Consider the following 20,387-nt stretch of genomic DNA (forward strand, 5'->3'; position numbering starts at 1 on the left):
ACTATCCTACAAGCTCTTTGGGAAAAGGAAACATACATAATTTCAAGTTCATAGGCTGCAGCATGAATTTAGAAACATATGAAAGGACAATGTAACTCACATGCACAAATTTGCCTGTACTGGTGGTTTAATACAGACAACATGCTAATTAAATTGCTACACTAGATGCAATTATCAGGTATATTCAACAACATTAAATACACAGCTTTAAAAAACTAAGCGCTTTTTTGCTGCTCTGTAGCAGCCCAACTACAACAAAAAGAAGGAAGAACGTGCTTCTAAACAATGGGAGCATCCCCAATTAAAATTATTCAGGATAAGATCTTTTGCAGATAAATTCTTCATAACCCTAAATTCAATGCTGGATAACCAACAGAAGCCATAAAAACTTTAAGAACAATGAGAAGTTAGTATTCCGCATGTTGAAACCTACATTCTTCAAGTCTGTTTTCTCAAGTATTACCAATGCTACAAGTAGCTCCTGGGTTCTATTTCAATTTGGCAAATATTCTCTTACAAAGAATACAAAGGGCATGAAGCACCAATTCCAGCCTGGTGCAGAAAAGGAGTAATCTGAGTGCTGCTAATGCTCCCATTCAATCCCCAATGTCCGAGAGGGACAGGTACAGATTCCTAAGCGACACTGAAATGTTAGGATGTGAAATGACCTGTGTGGTGGCAGAGATGTAAAAAGGTATCTGCTGTGGGATTCTGGACCCCAGACCCTCCAGCCCCTGTCCTTACTTCTCATCTCCAGCAGAATCCATGAGGATTGATGAGGGAAGCTGCAGACTAGACATGGTGGCTCCTATTGTCTGTGTGCTCCAAGCCGCTTTTGGAGCCTTGACCACTAACAATCTGAAAGAACCCAGCCTGTGACCCTTCAGCTCTTGGCTCCTGTTTAAATTGCCAATTAGCAAGAGCTGCAGTGATGGATTTTGTGTTGGCTCTCCTTGTCTACCTGACACTGGATGAAAGCTCCTATCTCATTTCATGCAGGCAAGCTAGCAGCTGATAGACAGCAATGGCTGTCAGTCATTGTCAAAATAGGTTAGGTGTCTATTTATTTATTCTGTAATTAATTTTAGGCAGAGTTAATGGCACAAACCCCTTTTCAGACTGTAATGCAGTTCTATAAAACTAACAAAAACAAGGGCAGGCGGGCGATCACTGCCCTGGACATAGAAATCACTGGGAGGCAACTGAGGACATGACCAGTTTGCGAGAAATGAAAATAGCCTGCTAATAAAATATGAGAGTGGGAAAAGAAGAAGAAAATTTATAACAAAGGCATTTTAAGGTACTGAGTCAGAGAGGTGGGAACTGCTGGAGGGGAATGTTGCCAGAGACAGCCTTGTCTGTTCCAGTATCAAAATGATGCTTCCACCCACTGAGAGGGAAGGTTTGAGTGACAAGGCAGGGCTGTGCTGCTGCTGCAGCACGCACACAAGTTGGCACACATACACACATAAACACACAAAACCCAAAAACAAACCCACCCAGAAAGAGATACAAAGAGAGAAGCTGAACATGCTGAGTTCTGTCAACTGCAAGAAAGGATGTGAGATATGTGTGGGTGACAAGTCAGGAATGCAGCATTTCCAAAGAAAAGAACACTTTTTTTCTTCCTTCAACAGTACAGTGTAAGTGTAAGATGAGACATGCTATGATTATGAACATCTAAAATGCTTACCGACAGTTATTTCTTCTTTATCTTTTTTTTATCTATCCCACTACTTCTCAACCCTACCTGCATTCTTGCTCTATCACAGTGGTGATTTACCTACACTCTATCTTTTATTAAGGTTCATCACCTGTATTTTTTTTTTATTCATTTTCTCACCTCCCATTCAGGCTCTGACAAAATTTTACAGACTTTTTTGTGCATTGCATCTCTTGGTCAGAATTCTGCCCTGGCTTCCAGCAAATAAAATCTACATTAAATAAACATATTTTTCTCCACATTGATAAATTCAGTCTTCTTCAGTCAGGTTTATGTGCATCAGTGCTTCAACAGTCATATTGTTAATTTCTTAATCTAACCTTCAGCTGTGTGGCTCTTCTTTTGCAGTCATGTTTCAGGTCTTTCATCTCATGGAACATGAGCTTCATGATCTAACTGCATTTACAGACCCCCTTCACCCACCACAGCTCACTGCTTGAATTCTGACTTCAACCTTTCCAGGACTTAGGATGCTTTTGAAAGTCACATTTCAGAAATGCTTTTTTTGAGCTGTTTCCTATGCTCTTGTCTCTCCTTCGAAGGCCCCATTTGCCCTCCATTATCCACAAGGTTTTATCTGCCCCATTATCCCGCTTTAAAACTGCCTTTTACCACATTGTTCCGCCAAGCTGACAACAGCCACACTGCTGGTGTGTCTATAACACTGCACTATCACCATTTTTTCCTGTATATTCATATCCATCAGTCATTTCCCATTCATTCCCTTTAAACCTGTACTGAGGTGGTGCATCCCTGGAGTCAGGCGCTGCTCTTATTTATTTGCTTTGTGTGTAAAGTACTAACTACAATAGATAAGATTTAACTATTGCTCATTACAATATCTTAACAATGCCACAAACCTGGCATTCTTCCTGCACTACAGTTCCTCTCCAGCTCTTTGCTCTGCAGACCCATCTGCTGATGGCATCCTCATGTTTAATCTGCCCTCCTTCATTGTCTCATCTAGAACCAGCTATTGCAGTTATCTGCAGGGAGTCACTTGAATAGTTCAGGACACATTCCCAGTGTGACTGTGCCATGGAACACCCAAAGTGCTACCTCACCTCAGCTCCCAGCTCTTCTGTGAGGCTCTGCCCACGTGCAGGGCAGGCAAAGGAAAAGCTGTTCAGTATCCTCTCACCTTTCCCACCAGAGTCCAGGGAGCTTCTGTCTGCCTAAGCTATTTTCAGTTCTGAAAATTTCCAGCCAAGTTACAAAGACAAATACTGTTTCCCTGACTCAAAGAGAGAGCAAATACACACTCCTATGCATTCCCAGCATATGCTGGACATCATTCATTCCTGTGGGCCATGTGTTCTACCACAATGAGCCAAGCACTGAATTATTCTGCAGGATGCACCCCAAAATTTGTGTTTTCCCCATGGCAAAAACTCCCAGAACCTCGTATGCCACTGGTAGTGTTCTAGACATGGCACAAAGAGAACAGTTTCAAGCAGGGTATTCCATGGATGAAAGAACATTACTTTATGCACTATTGTCCAAGCAATAAGCCTCTGAAAAACCTCAGAGCAAGACGAGTCTCAAACAACTGAAATTAGAATAACAACTGAAAAAATGCAAGAGTTGCTACTTCTAGAAATTATACCTTACTTACCTAATAATTGACAGCTTTTAAAAATTTTTTATACAGAGATTAATAGCCCACACATAACAAAGAAAATAGCAATGGCAGGAACTCTTACTGTAGTGCAAACAGCAAATCCATTAGACTAAATTTAAAGAGAGAGAGACTACACTTTACAGCTTAGTAACTATTTCAAACTAAATAGATGTTTCAAAAGAAATAAAAAGAAATTTTAAAAAACCTACCCTTCTTTTTATACTTATTAAAGTGGCGCCGTCCTTTGCCAGTAAGCCAAAAACAAACAGAATGAAAATAAAATAATGAAAAACCCACACAAGAAGAACAGGAAAAGAAATTGCGAATAACATAAATCTGAGTAATTAGAGTTCTTAAAATCAGATTAAAAAGTCAACTGATCAAACATTGCACAAATTTCTGGTTTAAAAAATCCAAAAGCCTTCAATCCATTTAGATTAAAATATTAAACATGTTTCTTATTACATTGCATAATCAGCTAGAGGTATCTGCTAAATGGCAACTTCATGGCAATTGCACAAGCTGCTTGACTCCATTTTTCTCCTTTCACAAACTGGACACCATCTCTTAGCAGGCTATGCTCATCATGTCGATGTAGAAATCCCATGTGATGGTGCATTGTTCACCTTTTCAGATTAGCTAAAGATGCTTATGATGCAAATCCAAGTATTTTAAAATGCAAAATTAAAGGAGGCTCTGCTCACAGTTTGAAAACAGTATTTGACAGTGTCTTTGGAAGTGGTTTTGTTAAAGGAGTGGAAGAGTTGCATGGCCTTCGAATATCTTATGAGATGAAATGAAATTATAGCCAACTCTGAGTCCCTTCTAGGAACTCAACTCATTGTGACACCGAACTCCATTCCCAAGTGGTGAAAGGCAGGACATGATGAAGGATGCCTGCTTGCACATTGACCACACAGCTTGAAATCCAAACTATGATCAGACATAAACAGCCAGAGTGCTAAGCAAGAGGGAGTTCCTGATATACTTCAGTGGTTATACCATAGAGGTTACAGAAAAGTGGAAGTGAATATAAAAAGGTGACAACACACCAAAATAAGATAATCATAGCTGCATGTCTGATTCTTTAATTGGTCCTTGGCCAGAGCATCACTTTTCACCAAACTCCTACACATAACTGTGGACAGAACGTTACTCACAGTGCAGTTCAATTCACAGCAAATCTTCCACTGGCTTTAACTTTCCACTGGCTTTAACAGGACACATCTCCACACGGAATTATCTTTTGATTATCAGATTTTCTTTTTCTTTGTATGCCACATCTTATCCACATGAGATTAAAATGTATCATTACCTTTTTGTATGTCAGATGAATTCTTTAACCTTAATAAGGTTCAACTCCAAAGGGAATCTTGCCTAAACAAGAATGGAGTAAATCTGCTGATATTGAATACCTGATAATAAGTTATTTTCACAGAATGGTCAGAAATACCCCACACAGTGTTTGGCAGGAGTGTTTGAGAGGGTGAAGTTTGTTCCACTTCAATCAGAGTGTAAAAGTGTGTTACAACCTGTGGGCTGGGCCAAAAGTTCACCTCTTTCCAATAATTTTCACAGTATTGAAGCTAACGGATCTGAAGTCAAATCTGTGCTATCTCTCACAGCTTTCCTTCATTTTAATCTTTTAGAACCACGTGGATGGAAGGTTCCCTGTGCTCTGTCTGCAAACGGTTTGCAGAGGACTCCTCTGATGGCCTCAGGGTCAGCTCTGTAAGGGGTATTTCTGGTATAAAGGATCATGTTTCCTATCTATCAGACTGGGGGTTCACCCGAAGGGAAGCTCTCAGAGTGCTGTGTTACTGCAAGGACCAAGTTCTAAAAGCCAACGGAGGAGTTTGTTCACATTTTCTCCACATTTCTGTATTTGAGTCTTACCTCAAATTATTATAGGGTGGAGAAATGAGATATTGAAATATGCATTTCTAGGGAAATAATAATTAAAAAAATACAATGGGAAAAAAATCATTATCTTTCCATACTTGTGACAGTCTAAATATAAATTTACCATCATGGTAGACATTAAATGTTTTCATACGTGTAATATGCTGCAGAAGATATCATTCTCTATCTCGTTTTACTGTGCTTTACCATGCAGAGAATCCCAATTTTGATTTCTGTCTTTTGAAACTGCTCTAACATCTAATGAGCACTCAAATAAGCAGAAAAATCCCTGGCTGTGAGAACAGGCATGGCAGTGAAAGAGGTGAGGCAAAGAGCCCTCTCACCCAGCTCAGGGCAATGCTGTGCCTGCACAGAAACACTGCTGTCAACACACCCATGCTCTCATTTTGTGTCGATTTTCAAGCTTCTTTGTTCTTTTGAAATACCATGATGTCTGACAAGAAAACACTGGAAGAGTTGAAGGAAGCTTCCAAAAAACCATTTCTGCTTTTGAGGGGAAAGAGACAACACAGAAAGGACAAAGCAGGAAGCAGAGGGAATGCACTGAGGGGCAGGAGAAGCCTGACAGATACAGCTTGACAAGCACCCTATAAAAAAGCTATTTATCTGTCACAGCCTGAACAAAGTATTTTCTAGCACTAACACAGCATACAGTGTTACACAGAGGTTCAGTAGACAATGCAGGATTGTTCCACAACTCCAAATGCAAATGAGTTGATCTAATGGCCATGTATGTGTGAAGGGTGGCAGTGAAGCACACAGTCACTGCATGCATACTTTCACAGGTTAACACCACAGAAACGCATAGAGCTGTCAATCTGTATTTATAGCTCACATTATCACACCATTTACTTTGTGGAATACAGATATCTCCTCTCTATATTTACCAGCTGTCTTAATTTCTCAGGTAATCAAACAAGATGCACGCTGCATTTGAAGCATTCTGTAAAATGAGCAGGGCGAGCACTGAAATATCAGCATTAGCTTTCCAAAGCCCTTGGGATCTCTATTTTTCTCTTTTTTTTTGTACTGGGGCACCTTCAAGAGCCAAATGTGGAGACAAAAAAGAGATTACTCACTCCAGTACAATTATAGCAGCTACTCAAGGAGTATTTCACAGACACACAGATATGCTGCAGCAGTGAAAGAGGAGGGCACAATGAACTGTCCTCACGACTGCAGCAGGAGTCTAAGAAGAAATGAGCAAATTTCTAAGGCACTTCAAGTTATTTCCAAAAGCTTTCAAACACCAGGCTATCCCCCTTGGAACACTAACAGCCCTCTCCCTGTGGAAAACAATTGTAAGAGTGATATTGCTGGTGTGCCTAAACCTCACACAAACTAAGAAGAGAGCAAACTGTAAAACATCCTGAGTGTGCTCAGGAACACAGGGGAATACAACCAAGTAATTTAGACAACGTACCTGCTTCTGCTGTACAATCTAAAGAGGTCTTCTTTTATGAAACACTTCCCTATGACAGCTATCTAAAACACTCAGAAAAACTTAATAAACACATACTGCGAATCCATAGATGTCATTTAGATGTCTGTCTAATCCTTGACAGCAATGTATTTCCCAGTTTTGGTTGTTAAAATTTACAACTGACATTTCAGAAAATGTTTATTTTAAGATTTTATCAGGCCCTACCTATTTTTCTACAAAAGGTAAAGTTTCTTTGGTCAAAGAGTAATTTCGTATGCAAGAAAGATGCTTTGTGCTAGAAGTAAGGCTTAGGAAAGCCAGAATATATACTACATTCTGTCAGTGAAGAGAATCAGTCTTTTCTTGCAGACCAGCAAATGATTATCAGAAAGCATTGGTAATCCATCCACTTCAACAGAAAATAAATATTTTCTGCCATTTCTGCAAAGGTAGTAACCTTTGCCACAAAAAAAGCTGTAGCTATGCCAGCTCATCGGCAATGTGGCAATACTTCCCCTTGATCATATTTAACTTGAGATCTAAGGGAAAAAAAGCAAATTGTTCTATTTGAATCTAGCTGAGACCTATGTTAGCTAGCAGGCACTGCAGATCAATAGATGACAAACACACACTGGTTATTTGTAAATACAGGGAAAATGATACCTTTAGCACAATCTGCTCCATGAAATCCTGGAAAACAGTGGCAGACACCAGATACACACTCGCCATTCCCATGGCAATGACGGGGGCAGTCTTGCACTGAGTCTGAAATTAAAGCATCACAGGCATACCTTAGTTGGTTGGTCCTTACTTAGACTACAGATTATTAGTTTAATTTTTCTCCACTTTAATTTGTCTGCAATACTTAGAGGAACAACCCCTAACAATATTGACACCACAAGGTTCAGGTGAAGCAGAATGCACCGAGCTTTATGGCAGCATGAGCAAGTGTAGAGACCTAGAGACGTTCTGAAGTCACATATTCAGTTCTGGGCACCATTGGAACCCAAATCCTCTGTTCCAAAAATGGATGGGACCTCTGAAGACCTCTACAGCCATGTTTGAATTTATGTGATGCAGCAAATACAATGTTTTATTAGGAAAATTAACATTCCCCCTTTTGGAATGAGACTTTGTTCTTGCACAACCACCCTGCCATGGGAAACTGATTCTGCCAAGGACTTTGTCTTCTTTTCCTTCTACAGGCATTTAAAGCGTCATTAATTAACCTGACAATAATATCTGCTGAACAGGACCAAAAGGAGCTCTTTTGCTCTGGCATATCTACTTGATCCTTAAAAAAGCAAATTCAAAAGGTGCAAGTGGCTGTGCAAGAGGATGAAGAAGAGTTCTGTAAAAACAGAGGACAAAGTGTAATATCAGAGTTTGAGTGACAGTTTGAAATGCTGTTGACTTCAATAATATGAGAAGAGCAGACACAGCAGCCTGTTAACATTTCAGCTGTACCAAAATACTTATTTTTCCACAATTTCTGTTATCATTTGGATAATACATAGACTAATTTGCATAACAACAATCTAAAACTCAAATTCCATTTTTGAAATTAATTCTTAAAATTATTTTAATTTGAAAGCTGTTGGATTTCAGAGGAACATATTTTCAACACTGAATTATTGGAATAAAAATCTAATTGGAATATTACTCTTCAGAATTACTCCCTGTCGTGGGACCTGTGGTTCCAAACTAAATGGTTCTGTCAGCCCCAGGCACCAAACCAAGCTGCTGTACAACATGGAAAATAAAATTTGAATTTGCAACTAGCAGAACTACACAGAGTATTTTTATTTGTCAAATTAAACTGAAAAGAAGAAAAGGATTCAAATACAACTTTAAATCTAATTTCACACTTTCAGGACACCAAATACAAAAACTCTAAAGCAAATTTTCAAAGAGATGCCATTAGCTTGGCCTCTTGAAATGATTCATGTAAACAGTGAAAAGAAAAATTGAAATGCAGTGCTCAAAGATATCAATTTGTCTCATGAAGAGGCTTGTTTATAAATTTATTCATTATTTTGCTTCATGGCACACAAAAGCATTTTCCATGTATTCAAAATCATGGTAAATTTAGTATTGTCTGGGAGTTAACATAATTTCTGTTATTCTTCCTCCTCTTCCACACCAGAGAGATGTTCAGCTGTCTCAGAGCCTTTCATTACAGAGCACCTGATCCAGGGTGTGTGCAGAACCTCCTCTGAACCAGTTAAAACACTATACTTTTCTCCAGATTTCATTTCAATTACTATCATTGCACTATCAAGTAGTCTACCTGACTATTAGACCTTTGATGCTCTTGAAAGCTATAGCCTTGACCAGGCAACTCTTTCAAGGACAGCTTATAATATCCTGAGGTTTTCTAAGCACAACAGGGGCATAACAAGAGAAAAGCACAAATGTTCTTGTTTTTAGAGAAGTAGATAAGGCCTTCTATGGGTAAATATGCAAATATATATACACATATATATATATTTATTTATATATCTCAACATTCATAGAAAAATTTTTTTTTCATCTTAATTCAGGTTAACAGAAACAATTATGTTTATACTTAATGACAGTATTGATTATCCACCTACACCCTTTGGGACTTAGGCCAACAAACTGAATGTTGTACTAATGTAAAAGGAAAAAAAACCAACCTAGGCTTCATATTAGTAATCAAGCAAGACTGGAAAATACCTCTGACTATTTTTCATTGAGTTTAAAAACTCACTTGTACTTTTTACAGTTTCTCTTTCTCTAAACAAACAGGAATTACAGATTTATACAACACAGTGCCATGGAACACTGCAGCCAGGACAGAATATCACATAGGACACCTCAGAATTTGTTACATCACTGTGAAAAGATCATCAGCAAAGTTCATTAAGTGCTTCAAAGCTCAACAAATCTAATAAAACCTGGATAATTTAGACTCATTTTGATTTTCAACTGAATGTAACCCTATTCTAACAAAACTGCAGGTAGATGCTCTTCCACCATGTTGAGGAGACGACTCACTATTAGGTGAGTAGTAAGCTGTAAAACAACATACAGCTAATTAACTGACTCAATTAGTCTCTAGGGTGGCTGCAAACAATAATCTCATTTGCAGGTATCAGTTTCCTGAGCTGTCTTTCCACCAAGATTAAACAGCTCTCCTGTTGGGTACTATTCCACCTGGATATAAAGTAGTTTCCTCAGAGTAGCAAATAAGAAGTATCAAAATGACAGAGATTAGGGAGAGGAATAGCAACTGGGGAATGCTTCAAACCACACTGAACTTATCTGAGCCTTGCTTTCCAAAACTAACTGCAAGATCTACGAGAATGCTCAAATATTAGGAGAAAAATGAGTGAATTAAAATCACCCCATTAGTGATTCTTTGCCAGAGTAGTATTGAGAAAAAAAAAGCACAGCATAATTTAAGGACAAACAGGCCAAATACTGAAGACTGCAAGAAAATATTACAACTTTAGGTAAGTGAGAATATAAACAGAGAGGAAATACCTACAGCTTTTGGAAATACCTACCCAAAATGACTGTACTGAAGGAGACCACTTCTTTGTCCTTGCCATCGTTGTAGAAGGCCAAGTGCCACAAACCCACATCCAGGTACTGAACAAACACTGCCTCGTTCTGCACGAGGGTCTGGATGCTCCGGCGCTCCCGGGGGGATTCCACCACACTCCACTTCTCCTTGCCATCCAAACGTTCCATGAAATCATACTGCAGGGTGGAAAAAAAAAAAAACAAGGGAAAAAAAAAGAGAACACAAACAAACAAACCCCCGTACAAAGAGTTCTGAATACAGAATATTTCAGCTCAAAACCTGACCCTATATTTTCTTCTCTACCTTGTCATAAAATGGTATTTGTGGAAGAAACGTGAAACTAACAGTTACTAGTTGGCCATGGAATGTACAGAGATTCTGTGACTTTTATTCTTTCTAAAACACTGACCTAGAATTACACATCTTTCCTCTGCATAAGTGATCATAAAATGTACAAATTGACAGAATTGTTTTTAAGAAATAATTTGAAATCTATGATTTGGCCCATTAATTTTAGGTTCCTACATAGCTTTCAGAGCTGGAAAACGTTCAACCCAAGAGACCCACACCCTTTGCTAACCAATCACCCACAATAAATTCCTTTTGCAATGGGAGCTGACATCTGAGATGCAACTCCAGACACATCATTGAATGGAAGCCCCCAGAATATGAAACAGGAATAGCACAGACAGGAAATGTCTTCATCTAATGTAACTCATCACCAGATAAAAATACACTGCACAAGTTTGACATCACAGAGTAAAAGTTGCTTACCTGAGGTTGTGTGTGGAGCAATCAGGGGCAAGCGTGAGACAAAAACCAGAGGAAGCATGGAAAGGAATAACACAAATAAGGGAACTGAACTTATATTAAGGAAAACTGAGAATTTCTCTTTGGATGGTTTCCAAGTAAGGTAGAACATTACATTAATCTCTGGAAAAGGGATCAAACAGAGCAAGTGATTATTTAGAGGATAAGAGCGATGGCACCATTAATGGCATGAAACTAAAAAAAGAAAGAAAGAAATTTAAGATGAATGTCAGATAAGCTTCCCATCTATTAAGCTCAGTAAATAGCCTCCCAATGGAGATGCCACAATTAAACAGGACTGGAAGAAATATTGGTTAGTCTACAACAGGGAATAACTCTGCATAACAAAGCAGCTAGACTAGCTGTCCTAATAGGCTTTTTTTCTGTCTTTAATGTCTGTGATTCTGGAGCTCTCAAACTCAGCTGAGTAGATCTCATAGTCCCTATCTAAGAGAAGCCCTTAAGAAACAACAAAAACAATATATCTAATCTTTTGACAGCTGTATAACAAGTCCCCTATGAAAACACATCTTGTTTTAGACACATTTATCTGTGTAGGAGTAGATAGAGATAGATAGACATGTCTAAAGAAAGATGTATGTGTTCAATAAAATACAGTAATAGTATAGGCTTGCTTGCCAGTAGCTTCATTACATTTCCCTCTGTTATCTCTAACACTTCCAGGCCGTGCCTGCAACAGCTATGAGAAAACATCCACCTTCCCTTGCTTTCAGTGTACACAGAAAACTGTAATCTTGCCTTCTAAACAGAGTAACATCCACAGAGGGCTGTCTTGCACACTGTATTCCACTCATCAGCTCTGAGTCCTAGCAAATTATAAATGGTATGTGGTAAAATAATAAAGATTCACCCTTCTAGTGGAAGAGACAGACAAATTTAACACTCTAGTGCCATCACATCTATCTAAAACTGTGGTATAGAATCTCACCTTTCTAGTTGAAAACTCCAAAGTTATGTATCAGCAATATAGAACCCTGGTATGCTTGGCCTTACTACCAAGGGAAATGTCTGGAAGAACCATTGCCTTCCTGGTAAACATGTGGAACTGACACTGCAGCAGCAAAGGAAACCCATGGCAGGGAGAAATTTGAGCCCAAATCTACTAATGCTGAGAGCTTTCATTACAGCGAGTGCATTATCCAGTCTATCTATTATCCTATGCTTTTAATTGAGGGACAAAGTAAGAGAAGTGGAATAAAAAGTTTCACTTGACTTAGTATCAGATTGCCACCCACTCGAGCCTTTTTCCCCATAAGATTTTTACAGGGAAAGTAAATGAGACAAATTAGTGCAATTAAGGCAAAGCATGCCAGAGACGGAGAGAATTCTGGCATGCCAGTAACTTTCAGCATACCTGAGGTACCAAACACACACATATCTATCTCTGAAACCAATGACATTTGGAAAGATTGCTAAAGCCCATTGTCTAACAGTCAGAGGTTAAGGACAGACTCATCACCTCCTTGGGAAATGTTATTACTCGGGCAACATCTTGGGAAAAAGAAATTGTGCTCTCCAGAACAATTGTTCACAAAGGGTCAACTAAGGAAGCAGCAATAAAAGCTGACATTTCTCACTGGCAACACGCTGTTCGTCTCTGCTTGTGCTGGCAGGTTCCTCTGCCTCCCTCTGTTTGATGCTGATTCTACCTCATATAGTAGAGAAGGCTCAGCAGTTGGCCAGATCGAAGGGGAAGAGTTTTCAGCCTGAAGCTGCTTGAAGTAGTTTTAGCTGCAGAATCTCTTTTCACGATGATGGGGTGTGACCTAGTGAGAGCAGGTCCCTTGGCACAAATGATTTTAACTTTGATACGGTTGAGACTGGTGTTGCCCCTCTTTAATCAAGTTATGACAAATAATTTAGGGCTCAGGCAAAAGCAAAATGACTGAATCTGGATAACTCTGTGAATGCTGAATTCCCAGTGCAATGCGATACGGAAAATAACATCACATTTTTATCCCTCTTTGGATTTCTCAGGACTGAGGGAAAAAAAAGAAGCAAGTTAATGCATCTGGTGGTTCTTTGGGTGTATTAATCTTAATATGTCAATAAGGACTAGGAATCCGTGCTCCAAAATCGAAAATCCCTGACTGAAGGGTCACCAAGATGACACTGTGAATTCATAAGCAGGTTTCTTCACATGGTTGGCTGAATCATCATTTTGCTTCTCATGGCCCTGTTGATTTTCTGATTTACCACCCTTGCATGATTAATTACTTTTACATAATGTTGTGCTGAAGATATCACTCTTGCTTAAAAGCCACTTATTGGCATAGATGAATAGATTAGAGGACCCATCCAGGAAAAGGAGGCAAGTACTTTCATGATTATTAAAAAGAAACTGTGGAATTCTTAATCTAAGACACAAAACTGCTAAGGAAGAAACCACTAAATCACATGAATTAGGCAACTGACATGTCAAACCAAACTAAATCTCTGAGGTAATTTGAAAGTTTCACTGACTTTTGCCTTTTTTTTTTTTTTCTTTTTTTATGATCCTTTGTATTTCATGGTTTCATACCGAAAGTCACATAAAAATGGCTAAAAATGCTCAGGAACCACATGCAGCAAAAATCCCAAATGACTACATCATCAGAGTTCAATTTTGCAGCAGGGAGTACTTACTATGATTAAAGCTCAATATAAGCAAGTGACTTGCCAGCCTACATCACTAAACAAATTCCAAATTCACTCTCTCGGTGAGTTTGTTTATTTTTACTACCCAGCATACTGAAATCCTACTGCTTACTTTTATTTACAAACCTAAAATCTCATACTAAGTTCCTCCTGGGCAATTTGTTTTTATAATTTCTCCATTCAGTGCTTTCTACCCTCTGATGCATTTTATTCATAGGCTAATAAGGATTTTCTTTTTCCACTAACCACGGGGAGTCAGCAGAACAGTTTTGGGACTTTCCACCTCTGGTTGTGACTCCAACTGCCCCAGGCCATCCATCCAGCACAGATCCAGCGAGCTCAGGCACACACTGAGAAGTGAACACTCTTGACCACTGTGAAGCAGAGAGAGCTTACAGGGCTCAGGACTGGAAATGCAGAGAGGCAGCACAATCCTCAGGGATTTTCTTAGATTTGAAATTCTTTGCATGCCTCCACAAAATACCTAGGAGTTTTTGAAACTGGGAATTGGAAGGAAACATCTCTCAGAGCTCTTGTCTCAATAAGGGATGCATATTCAACATGCTTGGCGTTGTGGCAAGCATTCGCCTTTAAGCCAAAGCCCTGTAGGATCTAAGCAGCCAGGGAAACATATGGCAGGGAAACGTGTTTGCAAAGTGCTCTAAAATTAGTTCTTCATAAAATCCAGTTGGTGATTATTCATTAAAATTTAGCCATGAAACATCTGACACCCCCAATGGCAGCCAAGCGGTCTGTGCCCACATTTGGATGTGTCTCAGGCCAAGCAGTTCAGGGCAGTGCCCAGCACTCTGTGGCCATCAGGCAATTTTGAGCTGCTCAGAGCACCTAACATGGGTTTGAGCACCTGCTAAAAACCAAGGCAACACTGACGCCCCCCTGCTCTTCAAGGGCTTTTTTTTTTTTCCCCAAATAAAGCCATCCCCTGTTCTGAATGAAAAGAGTTTTCATTACCGCATGAAAAATTTATAAGTATAAAACACGCTGCTGGAAATGAAAACAATACAGCTCCATGCCCTGCCTTCTCCAGACATCCCAGTGAAGTTCCTATCAGGTTACCTCATTTCATGCATCATTTGGAACGTGCTACCAGCATGTAGCAACACCATAATTGCTGTAAGCTCTGCAGAGTCGCTTCATGCATTATTTGACATTTGCAGTTCATTTTCTATACATTATCAATTCTATTAATATGACTCTCTTCTACTAAATTCCTATTGATCATTCAAGCCTGCAATGTGTATTTTGTTATTTCTGGATAGCACTACACAGGCTGGAAGGATTTTGCTCAAAAGCACTGCATTCCTGTTTGCAGTCTGCTTGCCACTCAAAACTGCATTTTTGCCTCTCTTCCCGAGCTCCACTCCCCGTGCACATGGCACACAGGCTGCAGCCAGCCGAGTTTACAGCTACATCAGTTTGACTGACTAACCCAGGCATTTGGAATATTTGCTAAACAGTAATACTGAGAAGGTTAAATCTCAGCAGGGCTCTCAGACAGGAACTGCATCTTGTTGTCTCAGGTTAATCATGTACCTAATTTGCTGATTATTGACTTGCTCCCACAAAGGGTTTTACTCGGCTTGACATATCAGCACTGATCAGTGATGAACTGTCAAGCTGTTCGCTGCTTTAGAGCTCATGTCCCTAACCTACAGAAACGAGGATTTTAAATTTCAATTTTAAAATATCGTCTGGTGTCAACTTCAGATGATTTTCATTCATACAGGAGCATTGTGCTCCTTTCTGTCTGAACAAGGCTTCTTTTCACTAACTCAGGTCTGTAACAGCTTGCCTTTCTTATTCTAAAATAATTTCTCTTGGTAGCAGCTTGACTGAATTTTGATTGCTGGGCACAAATGCCATGGAATCTCCTGCTGTAGCACCCTATCAACAAGCACCAGGACCCTGCCTGAATGTGAGAAAGTTTATTCTGGTTTATATGGCAGATTCAGACCAGATGTGCAGTAGTTTATATTGCAGATTATACCAGTGGATTTCATTAACCCCAGTTATGAAGAGGTTTAGAACTGCTTCCTCTGAAGACTGGAAAACAGGTCCTCTGAGGAGGAATCCAGCTCAAGAGGAAACACAGATGATATTTCTCATTATTTAATTTAACAGAAAGGTCACAAAATTTATATTCTATCCATGTGAGGTGGAGTGAAAGAAAAAAAAACAACCTTTGCTTGATCACAGCCTTCTCAGATGAGAACATCATAATGAAACCTAGAACAAATACATCTGATGATACTGCAGTATAAAGTTCATCTTGAATTTAAAAAAAATATATATATTGTACTACCAGCTACTTCCATCTGGATTTCTTGCAAAAGATACAGGCATACCTCCATCAGGTCTTTGTCAAAAATTAAAATTAGCCTGTGTTTATAGCAAACTTTGATGACTGCTTCAGAGCTTTGGTTGCCCTAAGTAATTTTCACTTCATGATTTATATTTTTTTTTTGTTTTCCTCAACTAAATTGCCACTTCATTCGTGATAGAATAAGGGAAGTGAGTGTCAAAATTCTGAATTAAATGAGGTATGTGCATTGAATTATACTATTACCAGACTGGAACAGCTCAAGACTCACAGACATAATTTCACCCTCAAGACAACATACTGAATGAAGCATTACAGCCAAAATCAACACACTACTAAGAAAGGCTCCCACCCTGAAACACATTCTCTGTAGATATTTCTTTGTGTTGCCTGGATGGCTGCAAATGACTGAAAATCAGTCAACAGCCCTCTGAAATTTCCCCAATTTTTTCTAGTCTATATATCAAAAGTTCAGGATTTCATATGCTAACGTGTAGCTCATGGAAAGCTGAGCACATGCCCTCCCCTCCTTGGGCTGTGCACTGCTGATCCTGATTTCTTACCCATCAAACACATCCATTCAGAGCCTCACAGAACATTTTAAAACAGCTTATTACAGTGAGTTGATGGATTTTGCACAGCCAAAGCTGTTTCTTCACAAGTTCATAGAAGCAGAGGTAATAAACCCACGTAAACCTCCTTTACTCCCAACTTTGATCAAAGATTTTTGTCCTCAACTCATAATTTTTGTCTCGTGGAGAACTGGATAGTTTTATCCCAATTCATGCCAAGATTAAATCAGAGATTTAAATCCTTGTTTGAACAGCAAGGGCATAATTACTCTTTTATAAATGTATTGTTGAAGTTTGTAACAACCTAGAAATGTTAATACCAGGGTGTTCAGTCAAATACCAAAAATGAAGGAATTCACAGGAATCCCTAAACTTGAATTTCATAAACTCCAACATAAACCTTACAAAGATGTTCTAGACTTTTGCATTCTGACATTCAAAGCCAACAAATACATTGATAAAATACCTGGGCATGTGATGGGGGGAGTCCTCTTCTTATATAAACACCAAAAAGAGCATCCTTCCCCAAGGATATGTTGAACTTCAGGAACTGTGGCTGGCTGATATGGATCTGAGACCTCCAAAAAACTCCGGGGGGCACCTCCTGGGTGACCCTGTGGCCAACTTCTGTCTCTCCGCTATCTATGCTGCTATTCCTAGTGACCCATGGTCCTGTAAAACAAAAGCAAACATAAATCCAATTAAATACCTGCTTTTAATACAGGTAGTTTTATTCATTCAAGAGGAACATCTGTGGCAGTGACATCTCTTAAATCAAACTGTTAACTTTCGTATTCTGATGCAATCTGCCTGCTGCTTCAATCAGTATGTAAGAATTCAGCCTTATATTTAGAGTAAAATCTCTGTAACCCTTTTTTTTTCTATGGAGCATCAGCAATCTTCTCATCCCTCAAACCCTTTAATTCTTTGATTGCTCCTCACTGATCAAACAGCAACAGCAGAGAGTCAATTAAGCACATGTGAATCTCCCTGTGCTCTTTTCTGTTGCATCTTGTACACAACCAGGGTATAAAAAACTGCCAGAAAGGTGAACTGAAGGGTAACTTCCACCTAAATGAACTGATTGCAAATTTTTATTACCACTAAAGTAGTCCAATAGACTTCAGGTCACAGGCAAGAGAGTTGACAGAAGAAATGAAATGCACACAAAAGGGTTTAGAGGACAATTTCTGTACTCTAACATGCATCTTCTCCTTGAAACAAAGTTAGCACAACTCAGTGCAGTGCACTTCAAGTTCTCTCTGCCTGAAGCAGGGTCTATCTGTAAGTCTTTTTCCCTTGTGCTGTGGTTAGTTAAAATCCATCACTTGTTGGTTTTTCAGCATGCACTATTGAAGACAAGATACAAGACCTTTCTGGTTGAGTGCTCTGGCTTGCAGCCCATTAAATAGTCAACTTTTTAAACATGGTGCAAATCCCTTCTGTTCTCAGCTGAACAGGTTCTGAGGCTACACAGATTTTAAACATGGACTGCAAAACATGCAGTTAGCAGTGTTTTTAAGCTACAATATGCAGCAGTGTTTGATTTTGTGGTCTGCATTCCCAAACAACACGGTGAGAAATCCATTTAAAAATTCTTACAACAGATACTAAAACAACCAGAAAACCACAGAAAATCTCTGATAACAACCACAGAAATTTACAGGTATCACTAATACCACCACTAACATACACTGGATGGTAGTGATACCTCTGACACAACCTGTTAACATTTGTAAAACAGCTCAGCATTTACTTCATGCTTTTTTTCTTGCCATGGTGTAATGCTATTTTCAGTAAATGGCAAGTTACTTTTGAAATATATTCCGGCACTGTCAATGTAATGGGATGGCACAGAATAACATATAATTCCAGCAGGTAAGTACATAACAGCTTTTGTGTCTTGACTATCTTTAATTGAGAGAGCTGCAAAAGCATGGTTTCAATTATAGATTCTAAATTATCTATGTTAGCAGCACTTACATTTGTACATAATGAAACAGATACTATGTTGGCAGTGTTTTGAAATGGTAAAAGAATGCTCTGAATACCAACTGCTACACAGTTTTTGGCAAATTGTTTGTTTTTTCATTTTCTATGTTAATGGGTCTACAATAACATCACAGCACTAACAAAGAAAGAGAAAGCAGAAGAAGCTGCAACAAGAGTCTGCAACAAAAGGACAAATGGCTCAGAGTGTCGAACAAAGTGCCTTTAGAGCCTCCCAAAGATCCAAACACAGACCATGGAAACTACAGGATTTCATTTCTAATGGATTACTGCAGCAGAGGATATCTCAAGGTTCCTATCTCAATGGAGGCAAGCACCATCTCACTAGAATTTAAATTAGTCCTTACCCACAAGGAAAGGAAAAGCAGGGGCAGAGAACACACTAACAATCACCTGTTACATGTTTTACTGGAATCACTGGCAGAGCTGGGAGTCAGCATAAGACCGAGGACTCCTTCACCTCCTTTGAGAACATTGCATTTACTTCACAATCCCAAGATATGGTAATAAAGGATTATTTTTTTCAACATTATTAAACATCGTGCTGTAAATAATTTCTTTGGAAGCAGACTGTGCATTCTTTAACGAACATCAACTGTATCTAATCTGACAAAGGCTCCTTGATACACTCTGAAGAACCTTGTTCTCCATATATCCATAGGCAACCAGTCAAAGAAAAAAAACCTATTCCCAGGAATTATTATTATTATCCAGTGCAGCAAATGTACTGAATGGTGAGGCCACCAGTCTCTGTTGGCAGTTATAGTTTCATTGGCTATGAAAGCAACTCCAAAACTGTCAATGACTTTTTCTAATTATGTTGCTTCCAAATCTGTTGAGTATATTTCTCTCTAGAATTATAACTTTGTAAATAAATTTAAATCTAAAGGAGGATCAAGTTTTAGTATTTCTGAATAAATTTAACCTCAGCTTCCTTTGGATATCCAAATTCTGTTTTGTATCTCTATCTGGGAAAGGGCATTTTTCAGGACTCAAGAATCCTCAACTACCTCAATTAAGCTAAAATGATAAAATTTCAGCGATCAGGAGAAGCAGAGATACATTCATACTACTGCAGCATGCAAAGGTAAAAAATATATTGGATGTCAGACTTCCCCCTCCCAAGTTATTAGAAAAAGTTCATTCTTTTGTATTTCTCATCAAAATTTTGATGTAATCATGTTAAAAATTGATGAAAACTACAGATAGGACAATTGATTTCATAGTTATCAGTTAGCCTAGAGCTAGGATTCAGGTTCCTAATACTGAAAGGATTCAGTTCAGTTTGATATTATCTTTGGAAGCATCTCCCCACAGATCCTCTTTCATTTTGCTCTACAACACAAATGACCTGGTTTCTAGCTCTCCAAACCAATCCTTCTGGAACATCTAAGGAAAATCTACCCTGGAAGGGAATTGTGACAGGTGCAACACGGCAGAGGATTTTAAGAGCAGGTTAGACGATCACCCATCACAAGTGATATATTTAACCTGCAGCCAAGAACGGGCAGAAGGGTGACTCTGCTCAGCTCTATATTTCTGTAGTGCAGCATGCTCTGCACCCAGCCTGTACCACATCTGCAAGGAGCAGCTGCTGCCTCACCTCTGGCATGCTGAAAGGAGCCTTTCCTTTTGCTTTTAACTATGTAATACATGACATCCTGTTTTTACGGAGCTACATGACAATGCTGAAATAACAAAATTTAGAAATGCTTGAAGTTCTACTACAATCTAGGTTTCATATTTGCAAGTT

General features: G+C 39.0%; 1 protein-coding gene across 8 annotated transcripts in view; it reads right to left on the reverse strand.

Moving 5' to 3' along the window:
* TENM2 (teneurin transmembrane protein 2) overlaps nt 1–20,387 on the reverse strand; it is a 557,904-nt gene that overhangs the window by 93,392 nt on the left and 444,125 nt on the right. For 4 of the 8 annotated variants that reach the window (XM_085073437.1, XM_085073436.1, XM_085073435.1 and 1 more), the window contains 3 exons: nt 17,091–17,296; nt 10,224–10,419; nt 7,354–7,455 (listed from right to left, as the gene is read on the reverse strand). In XM_085073437.1, the coding sequence (XP_084929563.1) occupies nt 7,354–7,455; nt 10,224–10,419; nt 17,091–17,296 (504 nt within the window). Of the gene's footprint in view, nt 1–3,553; nt 3,587–7,353; nt 7,456–10,223; nt 10,420–11,017; nt 11,107–17,090; nt 17,297–20,387 lie in introns of those variants that run through there. The other 4 variants (XM_085073433.1, XM_085073438.1, XM_085073439.1 and 1 more) reach the window with 2 other exon arrangements.

This window comes from Lichenostomus cassidix, chromosome 13 (genome assembly GCF_008360975.1).
Source record: "Lichenostomus cassidix isolate B80296 chromosome 13, HeHo_3.0, whole genome shotgun sequence".
NCBI lineage: Eukaryota > Metazoa > Chordata > Aves > Passeriformes > Meliphagidae > Lichenostomus > Lichenostomus cassidix.